This window comes from Stenella coeruleoalba, assembly GCF_951394435.1.
Source record: "Stenella coeruleoalba genome assembly, chromosome: 14".
Lineage (NCBI taxonomy): Eukaryota > Metazoa > Chordata > Mammalia > Artiodactyla > Delphinidae > Stenella > Stenella coeruleoalba.
Window position 1 is genome coordinate 1,446,293 of NC_137160.1, and position 22,748 is coordinate 1,469,040.

The 22,748-nt window shown below is 40.8% G+C and overlaps 1 protein-coding gene across 4 annotated transcripts in view; it reads right to left on the minus strand.

The window, feature by feature from the left end:
* The window catches only part of ATP9B (ATPase phospholipid transporting 9B (putative)), a 217,092-nt gene that overhangs the window by 180,891 nt on the left and 13,453 nt on the right, over nucleotides 1–22,748 (minus strand). For 2 of the 4 annotated variants that reach the window (XM_079941711.1, XM_079941710.1), the window contains exons 2-4: nucleotides 20,882–21,055; nucleotides 13,330–13,480; nucleotides 10,731–10,844 (exon numbers count right to left, since the gene is read on the minus strand). In XM_079941711.1, the coding sequence (XP_079797837.1) occupies nucleotides 10,731–10,844; nucleotides 13,330–13,480; nucleotides 20,882–21,018 (402 nt within the window). In that variant the 5' untranslated portion in view covers nucleotides 21,019–21,055. Of the gene's footprint in view, nucleotides 1–2,829; nucleotides 2,937–10,730; nucleotides 10,845–13,329; nucleotides 13,481–20,881; nucleotides 21,229–22,748 lie in introns of those variants that run through there. The other 2 variants (XM_079941712.1, XM_079941713.1) reach the window with 2 other exon arrangements.

Below are 22,748 nucleotides of genomic sequence, written 5' to 3' on the forward strand. Positions count from 1 at the left end.
ATTCCCATATATGACACTTACACATCAACTTCCTTACAGCATGCATTACCATGCAAATGCATTTGAGAGCACAGGTATGGCCATAGTGCTCTTTTTCTCTCATTTTGTTAAGCAAAAACCTGAACAGATGAGTTTGATGCTATCGAAATAAAACTTCTGTATGCTTGTAATCGATTGTGAAATCCGTTACTAACACATGGCTAACGTCCATCTTTTTTAAAGGCTACATATGTATTTTCTGACACACAATACAAGAATATTCTTCAAGTCAAGTTCCCTATGATTAAAGAGAGACCTCTTCAGTAGGCTTCATTTTAATGACAAACATGCTCCAGCGTACCATGTAGATTACACAACACTGGATGAATTTCCACTGAAAGTACAATAATCTCTTATTCCAGGTTTATTGTTTTTGGTTTTTTTTGAATTAAAAGAACACCTTTGTTTATTGACACGGAAATTTAAATTTTATATAATTTTTATATGTCATAGCATATTATTCTGCTTTTGATGCTTTTCAAACATTGAACGTTTAAAAACCACTCTTAGCTTTCAGGCTGTACAAAACAGAGGGAGGTCCAGATTTGGCCCATGGTTTGCCATCCCTGCTTTTATTTATTTATTTTTAATTTAATTAACTAATTTATTTACTTATGGCTGCGTTGGGTCTTCGTTGCTGCGCGGGCTTTCTCTAGTTGCAGTGAGCAGGGGCTACTCTTCATTGTGATGCGCAGGCTTCTCATTGCAGTGGCCTCTCTTGTTGCAGAGCATGGGCTCTAGGTGTGCGGGCTTCAGTAGTTGTGGCATGCGGGCTCAGCAGTTGTGGCTCGTGGGCTCTAGAGTGCAGGCTCAGTAGTTGTGGTGCACGGGCTTAGTTGCTCCATGGCATGTGGCATCTTCCCGGACAAGGGCTCGAACCCGTGTCCCCTGCATTGGCAGGCGGATTCTTAACCGCTGCGCCACCAAGGAAGTCCACCATCCCGCTTTTATTGTTTTATATATTTTTAATTAATTTTTATTGGAATACAGTTGATTTATAATGTCGTATTAGTTTCTACTGTACAGCAAAGTGAATCAGCTCTGCATAGGTTTTTTTCTGTCTAACCAATAGGCTAAAGTAAGTAGGCCTCTGGAGAATGTTTCTTGTGTTCAGAAGTGCAGTCCCCTTTAAGCAGTTGTGCCTGAAGGCTGGTGTGAGGCTCCAGGCTCAGTGCACACGGCCCAGTTCTCCACTCACTCAGTAGCCTTCAGTCTTGACGTTCATGGTACAGGCACCGCCAGTAAGCAGCATCACTACTGCTCTCTGACTCTCAGTGTCATCACGGATCACCACCTGCTGACTGTGCTTCCCAGCACGCCTGAGGCCTAGACCACTCTCAGCGGTGATGTGGGAGCCTGGCCCAGGCCCCCTTGGTTCTCACGGCCACCATCACTACTGGGCCAGCCTCCCGCCCTCCAGCCTCACTCCCCTCAAAGTCATCCCTCCACACAGTTCCCAAAGTATCTTCTGCAATATAAATTTGACAAATATGTGGCAAAATCCTTCTCCAGGGATGGGCCCCAGCAATTCACTGCCTGAAACCTCAACAGTCCCCGCTGTTTACGCTCCTTCGCTAAAGCACAGCCTTAAGGACAGACCTCTAGCCTCGTGGCCCACTCAGTGCCGCCTTTATCCTCCAACGCCAGGACACTATCAGCAGTCTCCTGCAACAGCATGACGCCTCCCATCCGGTCTTTGCCAGTGTCTTTCCAGTGGCTGCTAAAAGCACTATTTTAAGAAGTATTCCAAAGCTACTCTTGGAATCATAAAGAGAAGCCGTGAACAGCAGTTGCTGGTGGGCCCCACCCACAGAGAGGAAGGCAGGCACGGCACGTGCCAGGGATTGGCCATCACCGCCTGAGGACAGCTGACGATGGGCAGGGCGGCCCTCACGTAGCAGGACCTTTAACACACATTTTTCTTTTAGTGACAGTTTCGTTGAGAGTAATTCACACACCTTAAAATGCTTTTAAAGCACGCACGCCACTTGTCTAGTTTATTTACAGAGCTGTGCCTCCATCACCACCATCTAGAGCATATTATTCATTTATTTAATCACCCCCAAAAGAAACCCCAAGAGCAACCAGCCCCCATTCCCCCTCCGGTCCCCGCCCTGGAAACCACTAATCTACCTTCCGTCTCTGTGGATTTGCCTATTACGGGTGATTCGGTAACCTCGACGTTTAGCTTCCTGACAACAGCCAAACTGTTTTCTAAAGCGATGACACCAATTTTCATGTGTTTATTGCCCATGTGTATATCTTCTTTGGAGAAATGTTAATTCAGATCCTACACCCACTTTATAACTGGGTCAACTTATCTTTTAGTTGTTAAGCTGGAAGAGCCCTTTACATCATTCTGCATACAAGTGCTTGTCAAATATGTGACCTACAAATACGATGTTACAAACACTTTCTCCCACTCTGGGTTATCGTTGTACTTTCTTGATGCTGTCCTCTGATGCACAAAAGTTTTTAGTTTTGAAGAAGTCCAACTTACTCAAGTTTTTTCTCTTGTCACTTGGGCTCTTAGTGTCCAAGATCACAAAGATTTACTTCCATGCTTTCTTCTAGGAGTCCTACAGTTTCAGCTTCATTTAGGTCTATGATCCATTTTAAGTGACGGTTTGTGTATGCTATGGTAGGGGTCCAACTTCATTCCCTCCCACATGCTGTCCAAACGTCCCAGCACCATCTGTTGGAGACTACTCTTTCTCCATTGAACCGTCTTGGTACCTTGTTGAAAATCCATTTGTCATAAATGTTTATTGTATCCTTTGGTCTACATACCTATCCTTCTGCCAGTACCACATTCTCTTGATTACTACAGCTCTGTAAGAAGTTTCAAAATGGGGAAGTATGAGTCCTACGACTTTGATCTACTTTTCTAGGTTGTTTTGGCTACCCTGGGACCCTTCCGTTGTTGCATGAATTTTAGCATCAGCTTGTCAATGCCTGCAAAAGAAGCCAAATGGGATTTTGATTCGGGTTGCACTGAATCTGTAGATCAGTTTGGAGAGTCCTGTCATTGTAATACTAAGTCTTTCAATTCTTGAACATGAGACGACTTTCCATTTACTTATATCTTAATTTTTTTCAAAAATGTTTTATAGTTTTTGATATGCACTTTAGCTAAATCTATTCCTTTTTTTCCTTTTTGATGCTGTTATAAACAGAATTGTTATCCTAATTCCATTTTCAGATGATCATTGCTAGTGTGTAGAAATACAAATGATTTTTGTATATTTATCTTGTACCCTACAGCTCACTAACTTGTCCCAATATTTTTGTGTGTGCATGGATTCCTTAGATTTTCCTATATACAAGATCATGCCATCTGCGAATAGAGACAGATAGCTTTTCTTCTTTTCTATCTAGATGCCTCCTATTTCTTTTTCTTGCCTAACTGCACTATTCATTTTACCTTCAATAAAATGTTGAATGGAAACAGTGGGAGTAGCCATCTTTGTCTTGCTGCTGACCTTAGGGGGAAGCATCCAGTCTTTTACCATTAAAAGTATGTTAGCTGTGCAAAGTACAAAATTTTAAGAACAAGAGAGATTTCTACATTATGACCAAGAATCTCCATACTAGAGGGAAGTATGTGCTCTAGGGACAAATGGCCAGCCTCTCCAAAGCTGGTGACTTGTCATGACAAAGCAGTGATGAAATAAAGTGGTCGTCAAAGAAACTATTAGTTGGGGGCAGAGAAGTACTCTTATCTTGAATGCAAATTCATCATTTTATTAGAGCTAGGGTTAGCAAAGGTAAGACAAAAATAAAATAAAATAAAAGCATCAAATATCAAAAACATTAGCTTTAAGAAATTTAGTATTATCAAAAGCCTTAAAATTTATACACATATTAACCAAGCAGCTTCACTTCTAGAAACTTAGCCTAAAGAAAAAAATAAAATAAAACCAAGGATCCCAGCACTGAATATGAAAAAAATGGAAACCTGAAAGTCCAAATAAGAAATTTATGATACTCTATATGATGAAATATTTTATTTCCCTAATTCAAAGATGCTGTTGATTTTAAGATACATCATTATTGGGACTTCCCTGGTGGCACAGTGGTTAAGAATCTCACTGCTAATGCAGGGGACACAGGTTCAAGCCCTGGTCCAGGAAGATCCCACATGCCATGGAGCGACTAAGTCCATGTGCCAACAAGTACTGAGCTCGCGTGCCACAACTACTGAAGCCCCCGTGCCTAGAGCCTGTGCTCCGCAACAAGAGAAGCCACTGCAAGGAGAAGCCCGCACGCCGCAACAAAGACTAGACCCTGCTCACCACAAGTACAGAAAGCCCGTGCGCAGTAACAAAGACCCAACACAGCCAAAAATAAATAAATAAATAGATAGATAGATTTATTTTGAAAAAAAGATACATCATTATTAATTTAGTAACAGTCCTGGTGGGAAGACAATATCACTTTAAATACATAAACCGTTTATAAGTCACAATTTCAGTAACATGAAAAATATGCATCTATGAATCCAAAAAATACAGTTCTATGCAGCCACTCTCGTGTAGGAGAATATTTACGGTTACAGACTCATGTGACGGTGTGGAAGTAATTCCTTAAAACTCTACCTGTGACTGACTCACCTTGAGAGACAAGAGGAGAGTGAGTGTCAGGAATGCTTCATTTATACAATGAAGACAGTATTTTTAAAGAAGTGCTTTCTATCAGACAGGCATATCAGAATCACTCAGACAACTGTTTGCAACACAGATGTGCTCAGGCCCTACCTGAAATATGTACCTTTACCTCTAATCTCCAGGGAACTGACCCCCTCCCCCACCCCGACATACAAACGGTATTTAAACTCTCCAGATGAATCTAATTTTTACCCTTTAAACCTACAGCTTAAAGACAGCAAAATTTACCTCTGAATCTATTAAGTTTATAAACCACAAAAACTGGGCTAGTTCCTAGTGCCCCTAAGAACTCCAGGAGTGAACGCAAGCTGCCCCTTCTGATGGGATATCATCAGAGAAGACGCACCAAAGAGGGGCAGGTCCCAACTTCTAAAGACGAGTTCAACACCCCTAAGAGGAAGCAGAGTCCCGGTCACAGGCAAGGACTACTGACAGCTCTAAGCTGCTCCAGGCCTCATTCCAAGTCTAAGGTTCCTCTGGATACATAATAGACGGGTAGGGCCAGAAACAGCCAAGAGGGGTCCCTCCCACACCGTCACGCCCACCTCTAGCACATATATTCTGAGAAGACGCCCAGTGACCAGCCTAGGAACACAAAACAGATCAAAGGAAAGGCAAGCTGATGCCACCATTTCCTTCTTGACCACTGGAGTTACAACCAATGGGCCTCTACCTTTCAAGTTTACATCTTCTGAGGTTAAGACCTCAGAAGAGGTCTGGGCTCATAACAGATGGGTGGTTTAGGGAAGATGTGGATACACAAGTCTCCTGCAGGAGCAGCTGGGCCTGCCCATGACCTCAGCACCAACCAGGTCAGAGATGTCGGCTACAGCACTGCTACCCAGAAAAACCAAAACTGCACACAAGAGGGTCACAGTGACATGCTGTCCCCCAGAATCAACAGCACTGGTGCATCAGCACTGATGACAAGAATATCTCGCATGGCCTGTCCACAGCCCGTGATGAAATCTTACATCACAAAGTGGGATTCTTTTCTATTTCTCCATATAACCCAGGAACCATATGGAGTGAGTGTCAAAACAATATATAATTTAGCAAAGAGAAAAAAGATTTTATTATGTTACCACATCAGTTTACCTTTGAGGGATTATTATATGCCAGACACTCCTACATATTTTAAATGAATTACCTTTTAAATGTCACAAAAACCTTAGGAGACGTGTACTTTTAGCTCTAACTTACAAATAAGGAAACTGAAATACAAAAAGAAAAAGTAACTCAGTCAGGGTCACAAAGTTCATGTAAACAGTGGTTGTCTCTGGATGGCAGGATTCCAAATGATTGATTTTGTTTTCTCCTTTTCATACTTTGCCCACACCTCCAATTCACAGAGACACTCACAAGAAAGGGTGGATAGAAGGAAGGATTTTAAAATCAGACTGAAAATCAGAGTCCCCCACAGGACTGATTTCCAACCTACACAGCCTGTCTGGTTTCCAGTTATGTACTAACAGAGCACCAGGAAGATATTTTATATGGAAGATGTACAGATTAAAAATCCGTATTTTCTTTTTCTAAAAACCTTTTGTATGGATAGATCTACTCCACCTTATTAATTTTGATAGAAGCATTACAACCCATTTTGTTACTCTGATTACAGCAGCTTTGCCTTGAAGAAGTGTTCTGAAATCTGAACAGTATGAAGGGTAATATTCATTCTGATACAATGTAATGAAATCACTTATTTTCAGTTTACTCTTCCTATTATATAACAAAATATAACAGAAATTAGTTCAGACCTGAAGCCAGTAAACAACACTGCCAGGAGTAATTGAAATAGAAAGATTATTAATTAAGCTATCACTGTTTTCAGAAACATCCTAATTTTAGATAGAGAGCAGAGGGATTAAGTTTGCATTAACTTGTTTTCTTTAAAATGAGTGGACATCAGACATAAGACTTCATAATCACCAGCTTTAAGATTTTTTATGCTTCACTGGCAGGTTTTTGGCAAGGAGAAAACTGCAAATGCTAACTGATTCCTCTTTTGGGCAACTTATAGAACCTTAGAGTGCAAGCAGAGAAAAGATGTCAAAAGCTTCAATGTGTATATGAAGATCCCTGCTCTTCTAGGCCCTGGGATGGGACAGGGTAAGATACACAGGCGTAGAAAGAACAAGGGCTTAGGAAGAAATCAAGAATACTTCCCTTGGTAAAGAAAAAAAAAAAAAAAATACACATGTATATTTTAGATTTAGTTTAAAGGTTCTTTAACTTTGCCCAGATTAATAAAAAAGATCTTCTACAGATAGTATCTAAATTTTCAAAAATTTAAAAGGTGTTGTGAGGTGAGTTTGGATCAAAGAACCAATATACCCTAAGTCAGCTTCGTGGATTCAAAAGTGAGCCCAATGCGCACATCAGCTTTGTGAGATTCTTGCCAAGTCAAAGGTTAAAATGCAGATAAAAGGTGCAAGCAAAGATACTAACAAACCTTCATTACGTGTTTTCTGAGAAGAGGCGTCACCTGTGGCTGCTGCCAAACCCAGGAGCAGAGGGAAGGGTGGGAACCCAGGTCTGAGGGTGTGGCGGCCAGCAGAGCGGAGCAGGGGAGCGCCCGCCCGCGTGTCGAGGCCCCGCCCGAATCGAAGAAGGGGAGGGGCTTTTCTCTGCTCTCTGGAGCAGGAACACATAATCACAGCAGAATAATGGTCCCCTTATGTGGATACTGAGGTTCGTACTGAGGTATTTATCTAAATATAATAAAGTTTATTTCTCATGTCAAAAAAAAATGATAAAGTACTTCAAAAAACCTGAGAATTCAAGTTAAAGGACCTAAAATCCAATCTAGAACTGGAAATGAGCTCTCGTTAGAGAACAGAGAAACTAGAGAGGCCCATGTATGCTGTGCACTCAGTCCAAGCCTGGCCAACAAGGTCAATCTGTGAACAGATAACACTGAATTCTTCGAAAAGAATCCATCAAAATAGAACATTTTCTTTGGTTAAAAGCTAGTTAAATCAGAGTTAAAAAGGCCAGAGACAAAAGCAAGATACAAATGAATATATTTTACTTCAGATTTTTAAGAAGAATTTGTGTTCTCAGATACTCATTGTTTGAGTTAAAATTAATTTAACCCAAGGTAGAAAATACTATTTAAATGGTAAATACTGCTAGGAATAGAAAATAGGGGCTAGAAATAAACACATGAAAACCATAAATAAGTTTGTGTTTTCAGCATTAGCAAGTATATTTTCTATGTTCTAAAATTTCTGTAATGCTAGACTGCTTTATTAGAAAATGGACAAAATAAACAGCACTTTTAAGGAGGGCACATACAGCCTACAGGATTTCTGGCACAAGTGTGTAAGGAATAAGACACAATTCGACTGATCGTGCAGCAGTCTGTAACTGAGAACAATTAGAAACAACCTAAAAGTCTCCTTTCCCAAGAGGATGGACAAATCAATTGTGATACATTCACACAATGGAATATTTTAGAGAAGTGAAAAACGAAGGAACTAGATATGTGTGTCCACATGGGTCCATTTTATAAATCAATGTAAAGTCAAAAAAGCATGTTACAAAAGGATGCTTAGAGCAAGACAAATGGTACACAGAATTTTTAAAGCATGCCACAACAGTGCATCTTGTTTTAAAAATACAAACATAAGTAGCAAAATTATTAAGAGATACACAGCAATTTAATCTCAAATTCAGAATAGAGGTTACCTCCAATGAGAAGAAAAGTGAGAGAAAAGAAAGAAGGAAAAGTCACCTATGTTCCCTCTCCATGGCTGTGTGGCTTGAAAATCAACTTTTAAAACTGTGGTGTAAGCTTCAGTGTTCTCCCTCGTGTGACATATGCAACACACAGACACACGCCCCTATCCTATTCAGGATGAAATCTGAGCGCCCACCGCCCCTCCGGGCCCCCTTCCCACCAGAGTTGCACGTCCACACACTCCAGGGCGTCCAGACCTTGTGCAACTACTGTGCCCTCTGCCTGCAACACCTGCTCTGCACACGGCCCACTCACTCCCTCCTATCATCCAGATGTCGTCAAATGCCACCCCAACAAAGGCGACTTCCTTAGCCACCCTATTAAAATAACCCGGTCATTCTCTACCCCCATATCCTGCTTTACATTTTCGGCTTCACGGCTTCATGGCAGGCTTCCTGGCATGACGGATCATTTAAATTGTCTTTCTCCCCCAGAATATAAGCTCTATTAGGACAGGGTTTGTCTTATTCACAATTGAATCAACACTGCTTTCACTAGTGCTGGACACAAACGAACTCAGTGGGGGCTGATCAAAGAATTGTGTATTTCATTCCATACATATTTTAACCCATTTTTCCCCATTTTTCTAATATGTACACCTTCAGTGTTATTAAATACTTTTTCTAAACATCATTTTCAAAGGTACACAGTAGCACAGTATTCCAACAATGCATGGCATAAAGCACAGTTAAACAATCCAGTTAGACATTTGACTTTTCAAATAATTTTGTCATCAAGAATAATAGGGCTTCCCTGGTGGCACACTGGTTAAGAATCCGCCTGCCAATGCAGGGGACATGGGTCCGAGACCTGGTCGGAGAAGATCCCACGTGCCACGGAGCAATTAAGCCCCTGCGCCGCAACTACTGAGTCTGCGCTCTAGAGCCCGCGAGCCGCAACTACTGAGCCCACACGCCTAAAGCCTGTGCTCTTCAACAAGAGAAGCCACCACAATGAGAAGCCCGCGCACCTGCAAGGAAGAGTGGCCCCAGCTCGCCATAACTAGAGAAAGCCCGCGCGCAGCAACGAAGACCCAACTCAGCCATAAATAAATAAATAAATAAACAAACAAATAAATAAATATTTTTTAAAAAGAATAATAATAGACATTAGTAAAGACATTCTTTAGCCTCTATGACTGATCATTATTGCTTTAAGATAAATTCCTCAAATAGAAACGCTGAATCCATTTATAAGGCATTTTATATATATTTCCAAACTATCCTCCCAAAAAAGGCTGTATAGATTTATGTTTACACAACAGTGGATGAGAATCACAGCTTCACATCATCAGCACCAATGTCTCTGTTGATCTGGCAAATACAACAAGTGGAAAAGGTATCCATTTATTCAGTAATTTTGTATCTAGATTACACATAAGTTGCTTTCATTGCTCAGACCCACGCCACCCTAAAGTCTACGTGAACAGGAACCGGAGAGGGACTTAAACTTACCCCCGCTTCCAGCCCTCCTGCTGCACCTGAAAGCACAGCCTCAGAGGCAGCAGGGCTGCACGAAGCAGAACAGATCAACTGGAGAGCACAGGGCTCCGATCTCCAGTTCTGAGGGCGGGAAACCTGAGCACTGCCCTGCTCCCTCGCTACAGGAATCATCTCACTCGCCATGTTTTCTTGCCCAGATCACACTGGTGATCTGCCCAGGAGGGAGCACACCAAAGGGAGCAGTACCTGCTTCTAGGTGAAAAGAAGGAAGGAGACATACCTCTTACCTCTGTAAACTGAAAAGCAATGAAAACTATCTGCAAACAGTATAAAACTATCAAGATAGCATGTTTGAGATGGAAATATTCAATGACAAACATCATTTGCCTTCCCAAAAATGTCACGCCCCAAGCTGTCAACCAGCGGCTGTCAGACTTCACTGACATGCTTCAGAACTGTCGCCATCAGGCAGAGGGAAAAGCTCCCCACCCGTCAGGATGTCAGAGGCGCTGGGCAGACTCGCACAGGCCCGCCCCATCTCTCCCAAGAGCTCCTCCAGTACGGGGCAGCGGGGCTGGGGACACACAGCTGCCACCCTAGGGCCCGACAGAATGCCCAGCCCCACCAGCAAAGGTGCTCTGTAGCTTCTCCAGCCAACCTAGCGCCGCACGCTGCCCTCACACTCCTGTGAAACCTTGTAACAAAAGTTCAGTGACACACAGCAACATATCACATTTTAAAAATACGATTGATTTATCTTTTAACCATCTCCACTCTTAAAGCTATATTTTAAATACTTAATAATTTCACTTAATTTCAAAAATCTTTTCTTTTTACCAGAGGAGCCCAGTAGGTGTAGAGATAGCCTATTTTCAATGCTGGCACAAACTGTGAGCAGGATACTACCAGAAAATAGAGATTCAAGAAAAACTTGAATTGTTCATATAAAACCTAAAAAGAAAAAGAAAAAATTAACATAATCTCTTCAAGGAAAATCTTTCATATCTTAATTAAATAACTAAAATCAACATAATATCTAACTGTATTTCCATCAAACAGTGAAAACATGCCCTGAGTCACAATACATTAATTTTGACAATGGCTTTCCAATAACTAAATCACAAAAAAGAGCTAAGGTTACCCCAAATTATATTTAAAATAAACTGAAAAAAAAGACAATTAGAACTTTCAACTATGTTAAGTGTCCTCTAAAAGTTTCTTATTTTCTTGCATGCAATTTTCCAGGTTCCCACACTCATCTTCTATAAATCTTTACATGCACACCAAATGAGACAGCAAAACCTTCCCAATGTTAGTAAGTCAGTTAATATAGATATACAAATGTATCTCTTCATATCAACTCAGAAAATCTTATGGAAAAGTGGTGCTAACCTTGTATTTATGAAATGGTAAACAATAAAACATGACAGCCACGCTTTCTGAATGTGGACATCTAGGTAGTTTTACAAAGATCGAGGGAACAAGCAAACCATGTACAGGTATGACTTCACACACACAAAAACCTACTTTAATCTCCTGTATTTACTTCCCTCAAAGTATAAGAAATGATAAAATATACAAATACGTAAATTGCAGACCAATTTTCAGGAAGACAGCTACCTGCATATTCTTTATATGACAGCTGATATACGGTAGCTGACCTTCAACACTACGATTACAATGAAACTTACAGACTTGCAAACTGCAAATCAAAATCTCCTGGGATGCCATTTTCTAATACAACGTGGAAGGCACAGAAATTTTCACAAGGGCAGAGCAATGCGTTAAGTACTTACTGTTGACCTAAAGAGTCTGGAACCACAGTTTTTATATAATGAAGTTATACACATCATCACACAGTTATGTGTATGACTAAAAACATCAGTTACATCAATGACACATTTATATTCATAATCATGTTCAACTGCGGTCTAAAAATGTTTTGAATCATTTCATAAATTAATCTTAGCAGGAGAGAAAACTCTTTTTCCTCAGTGATTTCTTCCAAATCTCAGTCAGCACAGATTATATCTAGCAGCAATTCAGAAATTGCCGTTCGTGCTAAAAATGGCATAGCATTCCTGCTGTGCAATTAGCAAATGTTTCTGAAATACTACGTTTTAGATGAAAAGACTAATTTAAGAGACAATCTAAGAAAAAAGTCATTCCCACGGTAACAGCTGTACAGACACATCAACAGGTCTCTTCTGGACAGCCGTCCTGGTAGCCAAGTGAACTCACTCGGATCAAAACTAAGCTGCCCGATCCACCTTAAACCACTGCAATCAAGACGTGATTGTCTGCTGAGTGAACTTCTGGAGGGCTTTAGGAAAATGTACAACACTTAGCCAACGTGGGAGTATTTAATAATTTAAACCTAAGGAGAAAACAGTAGCTTCATTCAATAAAGATGAGAATATTTATCTGCCTGAAAGCGAGTTTACACTTTATTGTCCTAACAAAAGATCAGTCTTTTAATTATGAAGCCATTAGTTTTGTGTGTTTTAATAAAGGAGCATATTAGACATCAAGCATCTGACAACTATTGGACGGATAGGGGGGGTGAGGGCTGATCAATGCCCAATATCAAGTCAGCATGGTTATTTAAATAAAAACATGAAAGATAAAGCAGCCCTCATTTCACATAATCTAGAGGGGTTTTTGCAAAATAGCGTAAGAGCTAACACCTAGAACATATCAAAAACTTTGATACTGGAAACATAAATCAGTCCCAGCTTTCTTTTGCCTTTAGAAAGATAAATAAATCTGTCTATTAAAATAGGGAATGATGCACAAAAAGCAAAAATAATTCCACTAATCTAAATACATATAATCGCAGTTTTATAATTTAAGCCACAAATATCACTGGCAACAAAAAAAAGTAGTAAATATTTAAACTTCAGAATTTATATTTAGCATAATACCTAATTAAAGATAACTACTGACATAACAATACAACAAGGCCTGAAATTTACAATGTGAAGTAGAAAAGAAATCTATAAATGCTTATAAATACTTTGTTATGGAGTCATGTTTGTGTAAAAAGTCATTTTACTTTCATGTGACAGCCTCGGCAGGCTTTAAACATTAGATACATTCCACTTTTCCCGCCAAACAAATTCCCAGCCAAACAAAATCTATGACTTATTTTCTGATAATTTTATTTAGCTTTACTTGATTATTTCTACAATAATATAAATGTGATGTTTATCTAGAATTGAAGGCAATAATCAAACTATAAACTTTCTTGAGTTGAACCCTTATCATGTGGCTACTACAAATGCATATGAATTACTTAACAATTATTTGAAACACCCATGGTTCCAAAGCAAAAGGACTCTGATTTGGATACGACAGAATTAATGAGGGAAAAAAATGAAAACAAAGTTAGCAATCTCTGATATGCAGCCCGTTTTCAAGAATTTAACAATCTTACCCCAGGTATAAAGGTAAATACATTGTATTTCTGATTTTTTATAGAATTTCTGGGATGTTTTTCTTCACACTTTTCCGGATATCCAAGCCACACTGTACGAGCTTTCAATTCTTTCTTTCTTTGACAAATATTTATCAGCCAATCACAGCAACTGCATGAAACAAAAGATACATATTGCGTATGCTTTTTCAAAAGTTTTTGAATTAATTCTATATATCCAGAGCCAATACTGATTGTATTTACCAGACACCAATAGCATATCTACTGTTAATCTGTAAGGGTTTTCTTAAAACAGGTCAGCTATACTAATTTAAATTTGATATGAAGATACTGAAGGAGCTTGAATAAGTGTGCAATGACTCCTAGAACCTCAGGGAAATTATCCTCCCCGTTTAGACCCTCTTACTGGCAAAATAAAACCATTAACATTCTGAAGCAGTCAATGCTTTACATGCTGAGAAAAGAATCGCCATATGTTATGGGTAATTCTCAATACACCACTTGGTGATTCAGTGATAAAGGCTCTCAGACGTCAATTAACTAGGATGTGACCCACCCCCTTGTCTTAAGTAGTCACTTTTTTCCTCCTTTAAGTGATCGCGTTAATATAAAACTAAGACGTATGGCTCAATTCAGTATTTAGAAAGGATACCAATGTTTAATGGACTATTCTAATGGCTTAAAAGCTTGATTGTATTTCCATGTGGCTACCTTCATCTATGCAACGAAGATTTTAATCTAAATCTACCCTGCTCCAACCCTGCTCAGGGTTCCAGGAGCACAAACTCTTCTTCCTGGACATCCAAACCACCATATTTGAATAGAGAGTATAAAGTTTCTAGTGGGATAACTTTTCTTAAAATACTTCAGAAAATGATGAAAAGGTATCAAATTCACCTCTATTAAGCATAAAATAATCCTGAATTTAAAATTCAGTATTAACAATTCAGTTTAATTAAAATTTCCAAAATGCAGAGAAAGACTCCGAGAGGTTTAATAAGGGAAGGGAAGTTATTAAACGTCATCTTCTGAACGTAGCCAAGGCTAGAACTGCAAGCCAGAAGGATAAGGCAGAAATTCCTAACTTCACCTGGGACAAAGCAAGCTCAAGAGTTAACCTGAAATCCTGCAGGATAATGACAGCCTTAGAAGGTGTGACTATAAGATGAGGCTGACCCCTCAGGACTATGTGTCAAATTCACTGCATGTCTTTCTTCCCTTTAACACACTCAGATGTGTTACTTCATAAATCACCCACAGCAGCACCCCGTATGAGAGAATACATTATGTGTTTAAACTGAAATCAGTATATCCCTATTAAGTATCCACCTAGTTCTTGGCTGTGCTCAGAAAACCTTCATCCTGGAAGGACAGGGCTTTGCCCTTTGAAAACTGCCGAGTCCTCCTGGCGTGGGCACAGCTCATCGCCCGCAGGAGTGTCAGGCTCTGCCGTCCTGAGGAGCTACCCCATGGGGGGTCCAGGAACGCCAAATGCATACCAAGCAGATCAGCTCTAAAACATTCTCCGCACCCCGTCTTCTGCTTCAATTGGAGCAAAGAAGACCCAACTCTCCAAGAGCAGAAATTTCTTATCACTGCTTGCCATCACGTTTTAAAAAATAAATCAGAACGGAGAGCATCTCCACGCATAAAGCATACTTTTAAATCCCCAACAGTTATAAATCACAGTATTACTAAACGATTTAAGACTGTCAAAATAAGTATTCCCATCCTTACTGTTTGTTGGTGGGGGAAAGGGGACTGGTCAAGTAGATCTCAGTCAATATTGGTAATATTTTATCTTGTTTATGCTTGTATGAGACAAAAATTAAATAAGGCTTCAAATAAAATATAATAAGCTTCAAACTACTATTTCTCACCTTCCTGTTGCTTTTACAGTAGGACCTGGATTGCCTCCAGCCCAAGCTCCCTCACCAACACCCACACGGAACCAAATTGCCGGACCCGCGCCTCTCCTTGGGGCACCTCCCCGCAGCCGGGAGGGAGGGCGCACACTGCCCACCTCTGTCCAGTTACAACACCAACTCCTCGTCTCAGACCCCCGCAACCACACTCACAGACGACAAACTCCCACACGGTACACAAGGGAAAACCGGAGGCCACAGAGGTCAGTGAGCGATGTACGCACAACAGCTGGGCAGGGCTGACACACAGCCCGGACCTCAGTCCCCACTCAACCCCGTGTTCCTCCTGCCGCGAGGACAACAGGCAGGCCGGCGCCTGCTCATCTTCACAGACGGCCTGTGCTTAGCACAGCACACAGTACGGCAGCCATTCAACAGACGATGGAAATAAATGAAAAACGCATGAGCAGGCCACAGGACTCCATGGGGAAAATGTGGACTTTAAGGTCGTGCTTTTGGAAACAACTCCCAGCAAGTGGCACTGGGGTGGTCCCCTGGTCTAAGTCTTTGTTTCCTCATCCGCAGAAGCGCTGATGAGGTTACAGGTGACACGCTCTGAGCTCCTGGCACAATGCCTGCCACAGGGAAAGCACTCAGAGCTCTGCTGTCACTGTGCTGCCTCTCGCTGTCACATTCAGAATGTCTCCAAACTTATAACACTAATTGGCACAAAAAGTTACTGTCCAATAAAGCATCCATTGGCCACATGTGGCTATTTTAGTGGGAATTAATTAATGTTAAGTAAAATAAAAAGTCCAGTTCCTCAGTCACCCTATCCACCTTTCAAGGACTCAACAGCCACCTTGTCCAGTGGCTACCATATTGGACGTCACAGATCTAGAATATTCTCAGCATCCCAGGGAAGCGCTGGAGCAGGGCTGGTACACACAAAGCACTCTTCAGGCAAGCACGACAGCTAGGACAGCAGTCCTCATGTGCACACTTCCTTCAGCATTTCAAATACAGCAAAAATCCTCCAGGAATGTATTCAGATATGAATTTTTCTCCTGAAACACATAATTATCTAATCTAATGGTTTAATGTGCAAAAGTCAGACAAGTCTTAAGATGAAACGGAGGATAGCCAAAGCTCAGTGTTTGAAAAAATATAAATAAAACTTAGGAAATGTGGATTTTCCAGAGTTTAGGCTGGTATCGGCATATTCTACAGGCAAAAAGCTCTATAAATGCAAAACCACTGTCTTCATCACATGACACTGTAAACATTCGCTAGAATAAAAACCTCAACATCTACACCACTGTCAGCAGCACATGAAACTAACATCCCATTAACTTTCAAAGCTTCATACTCCAGAAACTAAATTAAATACGAGGGGCTAAAAACACATACTCAACAGTTCAGTTTTTCTCTATAACACTGTATAGAAAAAACTAAGATTCCTAGACTTCCAAAATGTAATTAAATTATTCATAACACTTTGCTACTACTATTACCAAATTAAAATCTTATTATTATTTCTTCATGCAAAGACAGAATCAAGCAGTGGTTAGGGAGCCACTATTAAACCACCCGCTATTCCACAATATTAAATGAATACACAGTCTCGAAGTTTTAAAAGCCTGGGGCTCTGCCAGCATTGCCACTGGATTATGCAGACAGAAAATATGACCAGAAAGAGAAGACAAACCCCCCACATAAAGAAAATACTTGTAACCAAAAAAATACGTGTAAGTAAGCCTTATAGAGCTGTAGAGCTAAGGGAGAAAGTAAAACTATGGGCAATTTTTGAAGGCAAAGTAATGAGAGTAAAACATACTGGTAAATACCGGTAAGTGAGAAGGAGATGCAGAGGAGTCCCTGGAAGAAAGAAACCAGAAGCTTTACCCAGGAACATTTCTATGCGCACTGCACGTTTCCTCAGTTACTCTGTATTCAGAAGACACTTTCCCATTTATATGTAAATCGCCTCACACTGTCGAGGCAAATTGAAACTAAATCCAATAGTGTACAAACTATACTTTTTTCTTAAAACATTTTAGGATTAGTAAGTTTTTGCAAATGCCTCTACAATCAAGGTAGTACTCCAATACTCAATAAAGCACATCTTTATATGCCAAGATCCTGTCTTGTAAAATTTTAAGGGGCCATAATTAAATAACTTCCAAAATTTAGAAAGCCTCCTTCCCAAATAAATAAATAAATAAATAATTATATCCAACAGGTACCTTTGGTTACCAAGCCAAAAGCAACACAGCACTCATGTCCTCTCAAGAGATCAGCATTTTCCCATGCTTCTGCACTCCAAACGTGTTGCCGATTAACTGAAAGTGTAGAGGCCATTTAGGACCGGGAACAATCCTAGCATTTGATACCCCCCTTCATATGGAAATGCCATTCAAGGGTTCCACTTTCATGGGGACAAAGTGATTTTTGATAGCAAGTGAAATGTAAACCTCGTGAGAAAGGCATTACTGTCCCCCAGAACTACATACCGGTGTGCATCACGGTAACCCACGTGGAGGACACCCAAAGGTTTAGAAGACAGATTACAGAAAAAGTTTTTCCAGAGTCAAATTTTTCAGAGTTGGAATTTTTGCCAAATAATAAAAATGAGAAGGCAGGTCTTAAGCCATGAAGAAATTAAAGCCTACTCAATCCCAGAAGAAGAATAATTTAAAAATAAACCTGACTACTCACAGAATCTACAAATAAAAATACAATGAAATATCTGCAACTCATTAATATCATTTGCTATCTATCTTTACTACAATATTCACTGACGTTTTCTTCTGCAATTAAACTAAGTAATTTTATATATCTTCTACTCTTTGATCCTTCGCCTAATAACCTTAATAACACTGACTTTTATAATGCCTGGTATTTAGAAAATAAAAAGGTTAGCAAATATTCAAAACTGGAAATTTATAATAAAGAAAATAAGACCCATCTAAGTTGCTAACTGTACAGTTTGTTCTGTAAGGTGCAGTTTTAATTTCCTGGTGTAGTGGATGCACACTGAACACGAAGTGTGGCCATGTCTCAGGTCACTCTCGTCCACATGGAAAGAGACACTCGTGAGTGAAGCCACCACGATGGTTCGGTCAGCTCTGCCCACATGATCACCATTCACTAAGATAAAGACTATATATACATGTCGAGTATATATTACTGAGCTGTTTTAATATCCCCAAAACATGTTAGTTTTTGCCACTAACACCTAGATTTTCAAATATATTCTTAATATCTTCCTTAAGAAAAGGAATATTACAAATGAAATCAAAAACTTGGCTATGTTCCATTTGGTAAAAACAAAATCCTGTAAAAGACCAAAAATAATTAATTCAACAAGGCACTCGGCCTTCAACAATGTCCACAGTTCTTGGCAACCGTTTCACTGGTATGGATAAGTATCACTTCCAACACATGGCCTGCCCTCTTGAAGTCCACACCATGCGCACGAGACTATGACCTTAAAGTTTCAGGTCCATCAGTACCCACTCCCACGTCCCCAGTTTCTAGCAACTCTGTCATGCAGGGATCCTCCGTGCACAGTAGGTAAGATTCTCAGCCTTCTCAGTCCCACTGATCTTCACGTCAGGTTCCCTTTAGGAGGGTGAGACCAGGCACTTATCTGCTTGAAGAGTGCAAATCAGGACCTATCGCATTTGGGGCACACCTCCTCGTCCTAGCACTTTTCCCAGTCCGCGGAGCGAAGAGCAAGGAAAGGCTTTGGCGAGTCAAGTCAGACTCTGGCTCAACTTCGAGCTTGGCCCTTAGCTATCAGGAGAGGGCCTCTTCTAGTTCTCGGCTGTAAACAGCAGTGAGAATGCTCATCTCAAACAGCACCACTGGGTCTGATCCCACTCTTTCTTCCACCCCACACTAATGGAAAACACACACCACACATCCATCAAACTGCAATTGCGGCACCGCCCAAAGCTCCTCTGCCGCAGCCGTCTCTTCAACTCACAACACTGGCCACCATTCCCACCGTAACTGCCCACACCCTTGCTTCCACAGCTGGTTCTGTAATGGCTCACGTTTCTCCTTGATGGACAAACAGTAATAAAATTATGCTGGGTTCAATACAGATGTGTGATTACTGATGACCTCTACCAAGGCAGGACCAATTTTGTCATTTTTTTAGTCCTCATGTGTATCCCAGACACCTCCTCACTTAAATGAACTAATGTTCCCAACTGAGGTTAAGATAAAAGTCATCCTCTCCAACACTATTTCACACTTGCTCCCCTATTTTTTCTGCTGCCTAAGAAAAGGATTATTAGCCTTCCTTTCCAACACTGTCCTTTTCCCCAAAGGGTCCCTTTCCTTCTTCCTTCACAGACCTCTACCACACCGCTGCCATTTTAGGAATGTCATCCTTCCGGGTGGTTTCCACTATCACTACAGTAACAACAACTCTCAAACCTACATGTCCAGATCCTGCTTCTGGATCTGACAGAACTATCTGTCTTAGACCAATCCAGTACATGACAGAGTTACATAAGGTATCACCTCACACCAGTCAGAATGGCCACCATTAAAAAGTCTACAAATGATAAATGTTAGAGTGGGTGTGGAGAAAAAGGAACCCTCCTATACTGTTGGTGAGAATGTAAATTGGTACAGCCAATTTACAACTCCAACTATGGAGAATGGTATGGAGGTTCCTGAAAAAACTAAAAGTAGAGTTACCACGTGATCCAGCAATCCCACTCCCGGGCATATATCCGGAGAAAACCATAAATCAAAAAGGTACATGCACCCCAATGTTCACTGCAGCATTATTTACAATAACCCAGACCTGGAAGCAACCTAAATGCCCATCGACAGAGGAATGGATAAAGAACATGTGGTACAGATATACAATGGAATATTACTCAGCCATAAAAAAGAAACGAAATAATGCCATTTGCAGCAACATGGATGTACCTAGAGATTATCATATTAAGTGAAGCGAGTCCGTCAGAGAAAAGATAAATATCATGTGATATTGCTTATATGTAGAAAGTAAAAAATGACACAAATGAACTTATTTACAAAACAGAAACAGACATAGAAAAAAAACTTACGGTTACCAATGGGGATAGCAGGGAGGGCAGGGTGGGGGGGTAGATTAGGAGTCTGGGATTAACGTATACACACTACTATATACAAAATAGATAAACAACAAGGACCAACTGTATAGCACAGGGAACTATATTCAATATCTTGTAATAACGTACAATAGAAAAGAATCTGAAAAAATATATATATACGTATAACTGAAAAAATAAAGGGACTTGAGCATCCACTGATTTGGGTCTCAGAACCAATCCTCCACAGATACCAAGGGACGCCTCTATAGTCACAGACGGAACAGAAAGGAACACAGTTTATAAATGTCAGTACAGTGACCAGAATTAATTCTACCATGCAGTAATTACAAAATCACTAATTTTCTCCATCTTTTAAACATTAAAACATCTCACAAAAAAGTGAATTTGGCTTTCTGTCCCTTTGGGATTAGCACTGTTTGGTTTTGACTAAGGTTATTAATACTCTCCATGATGTCATTTAGAGAGTGGCTTCTTTAGTTTGATATAGAAACAAATGTGTTTAGAAGCTAAGCTTATAAATAACTGTGTAACCTTGGTGTGTAGGTTTGGCAGCAATGGAGAACAAACCTGGTACAGAGGAACTTCCATCCTCCACAGACAAACCACTCTAGGCCTCTCTTTCTTCGCAGGATCCTAGCTCGTGGTAATTTGTGGTAATCACTTTCATCATTCTCAAAGCCTTCTTCAGACATCATTAATGGCATTTCATCCAAATGGGCAGACTCATCTTCCAGCTGGTACCTGGATAAAGGAAAGAACAGAGCACTGAGGCAGGCCAAGCAGTCTTCTGTATATGATACGGGTCTGGCTTAGGGCAAGAGCTGGCCCAATTCTACTAATCACACTTTTCTTTTTCCCTCGTACTAAGCTGTCTTCAGGGGAAGCAAAGCATTACAAATAACACTGCACAGTAATGCTACTTTCCTTTGCAAAAAACTTAACCAAGGTAAGCAGGAAAGGAAAGGTTGTCCAAGGAAGCTGCCGTTACCATGCCGTGAGCGGAACCCTCCAAGCAGCCTTCCATGTGTAGCTGTTGTATCTACATAAAAGACCATTCTCTTGATGTTTCTGTATGCTTGAAATAACTTATAATGAGCAACTGGGGAGACTATACTCAAGGGAAAAAAATTTAAGACTAGAATAGATGTCCACTCTCCATTACTTCTATCTACAGCTTCTCCATCTTTTCTCCTGCCACTGCCTCTGAGACCTGTGGTCACCTGGACACTTGTCGTTTTCTCCATCATTACTATCTTCTTTCTCTAGATCTCCTGTCACTCTCGAGAGCCAACGCTTTGGAGATGAAGGCCTACGGAAGGGCGGACGATGACGGGTGCTACTCCAGAGAATCGAGAATATCCAACAGCACTAGCAGAACTTCCATTCTGCTCTGAACTTTAGTAAAATGCATCTCCTACAGTTTATAACAAGCTTTGTATCTGCAGTTAGCTATCTTTTTAGAATCCTTCAGGGAAGTGTGTGTGTGCACGTGTGTGTGGCCTGTGCACGGGTGGGTGGGTGCCTGGGTGTGCCAGTGCACATGTGAGTGTGTGGCAACGGTGCCATGTACCACTCTGCCTACCAGGATTCTGTGAAAAGGTCAGCAGGCAAGATTCCCAAAGCCTGTCTTCATGAGACTTTATTCTTAAAATAAGGGCCTAGCTGTCAAGAACCCAAGCCCAAATGGAATTCAGCGATGGAAAAAAGTCCTTGGACGTGAAGGCCAATGTCAACCTCCCACCTAAGTTTCTCTACCGTCTTCTCAACATTTGGTAACTAAAAAATAGTCCAGCGAAAGGATTTACCAGGTTACTCAGTTATCCCCTACAGGGAAGACATTTATAACTCCCCATTAAAAAATATTTCAGTGAATATATCTGTGCATAGCACTTCTCCCATATTTTAGATGAATTCTTTCAGAGATTCCCAGGACTAGAATTGTTATGTAAAGTCATAAGCTGTAAAACACTCGATACATATTGCCAAACTGCAAATTTAAACTCCCACCAATATGAGAGCTATGAGAGATACCAAAAACACGAGAAGCAGTTTACCTCAGCCTTATCAGACTGGGGCGGGTACATTTACTCATTTAAGGGAAGGAGAGCACCTTGGTGTCACACGGGCCCTACACCACCTATGAGCTATGGCCGAGGCTGCTCCCCTCTCGTACGGAAAATTCAATTTAGCTGGACGCAGTTCAGAAGATAAGGGGCAGCAGGGGTGGCCCGTGCAGACGTAAGATCAGGGCCTCTTGCGAGCCCAGAAAGGCAGAAGGAACTTGGCAGTGGAGGCCCTTGCAAATCACAGGAAAGACAACCATTTCAGGTGAGAGGCAAACATGAGATTCGCTCTGCACTCTGGCTGCCCTGGAGAACTGGTCGAGGCAGAGCTGGAGCCAATTAGGAGGCCGCTGCAAGAGTCCAGGACAGAG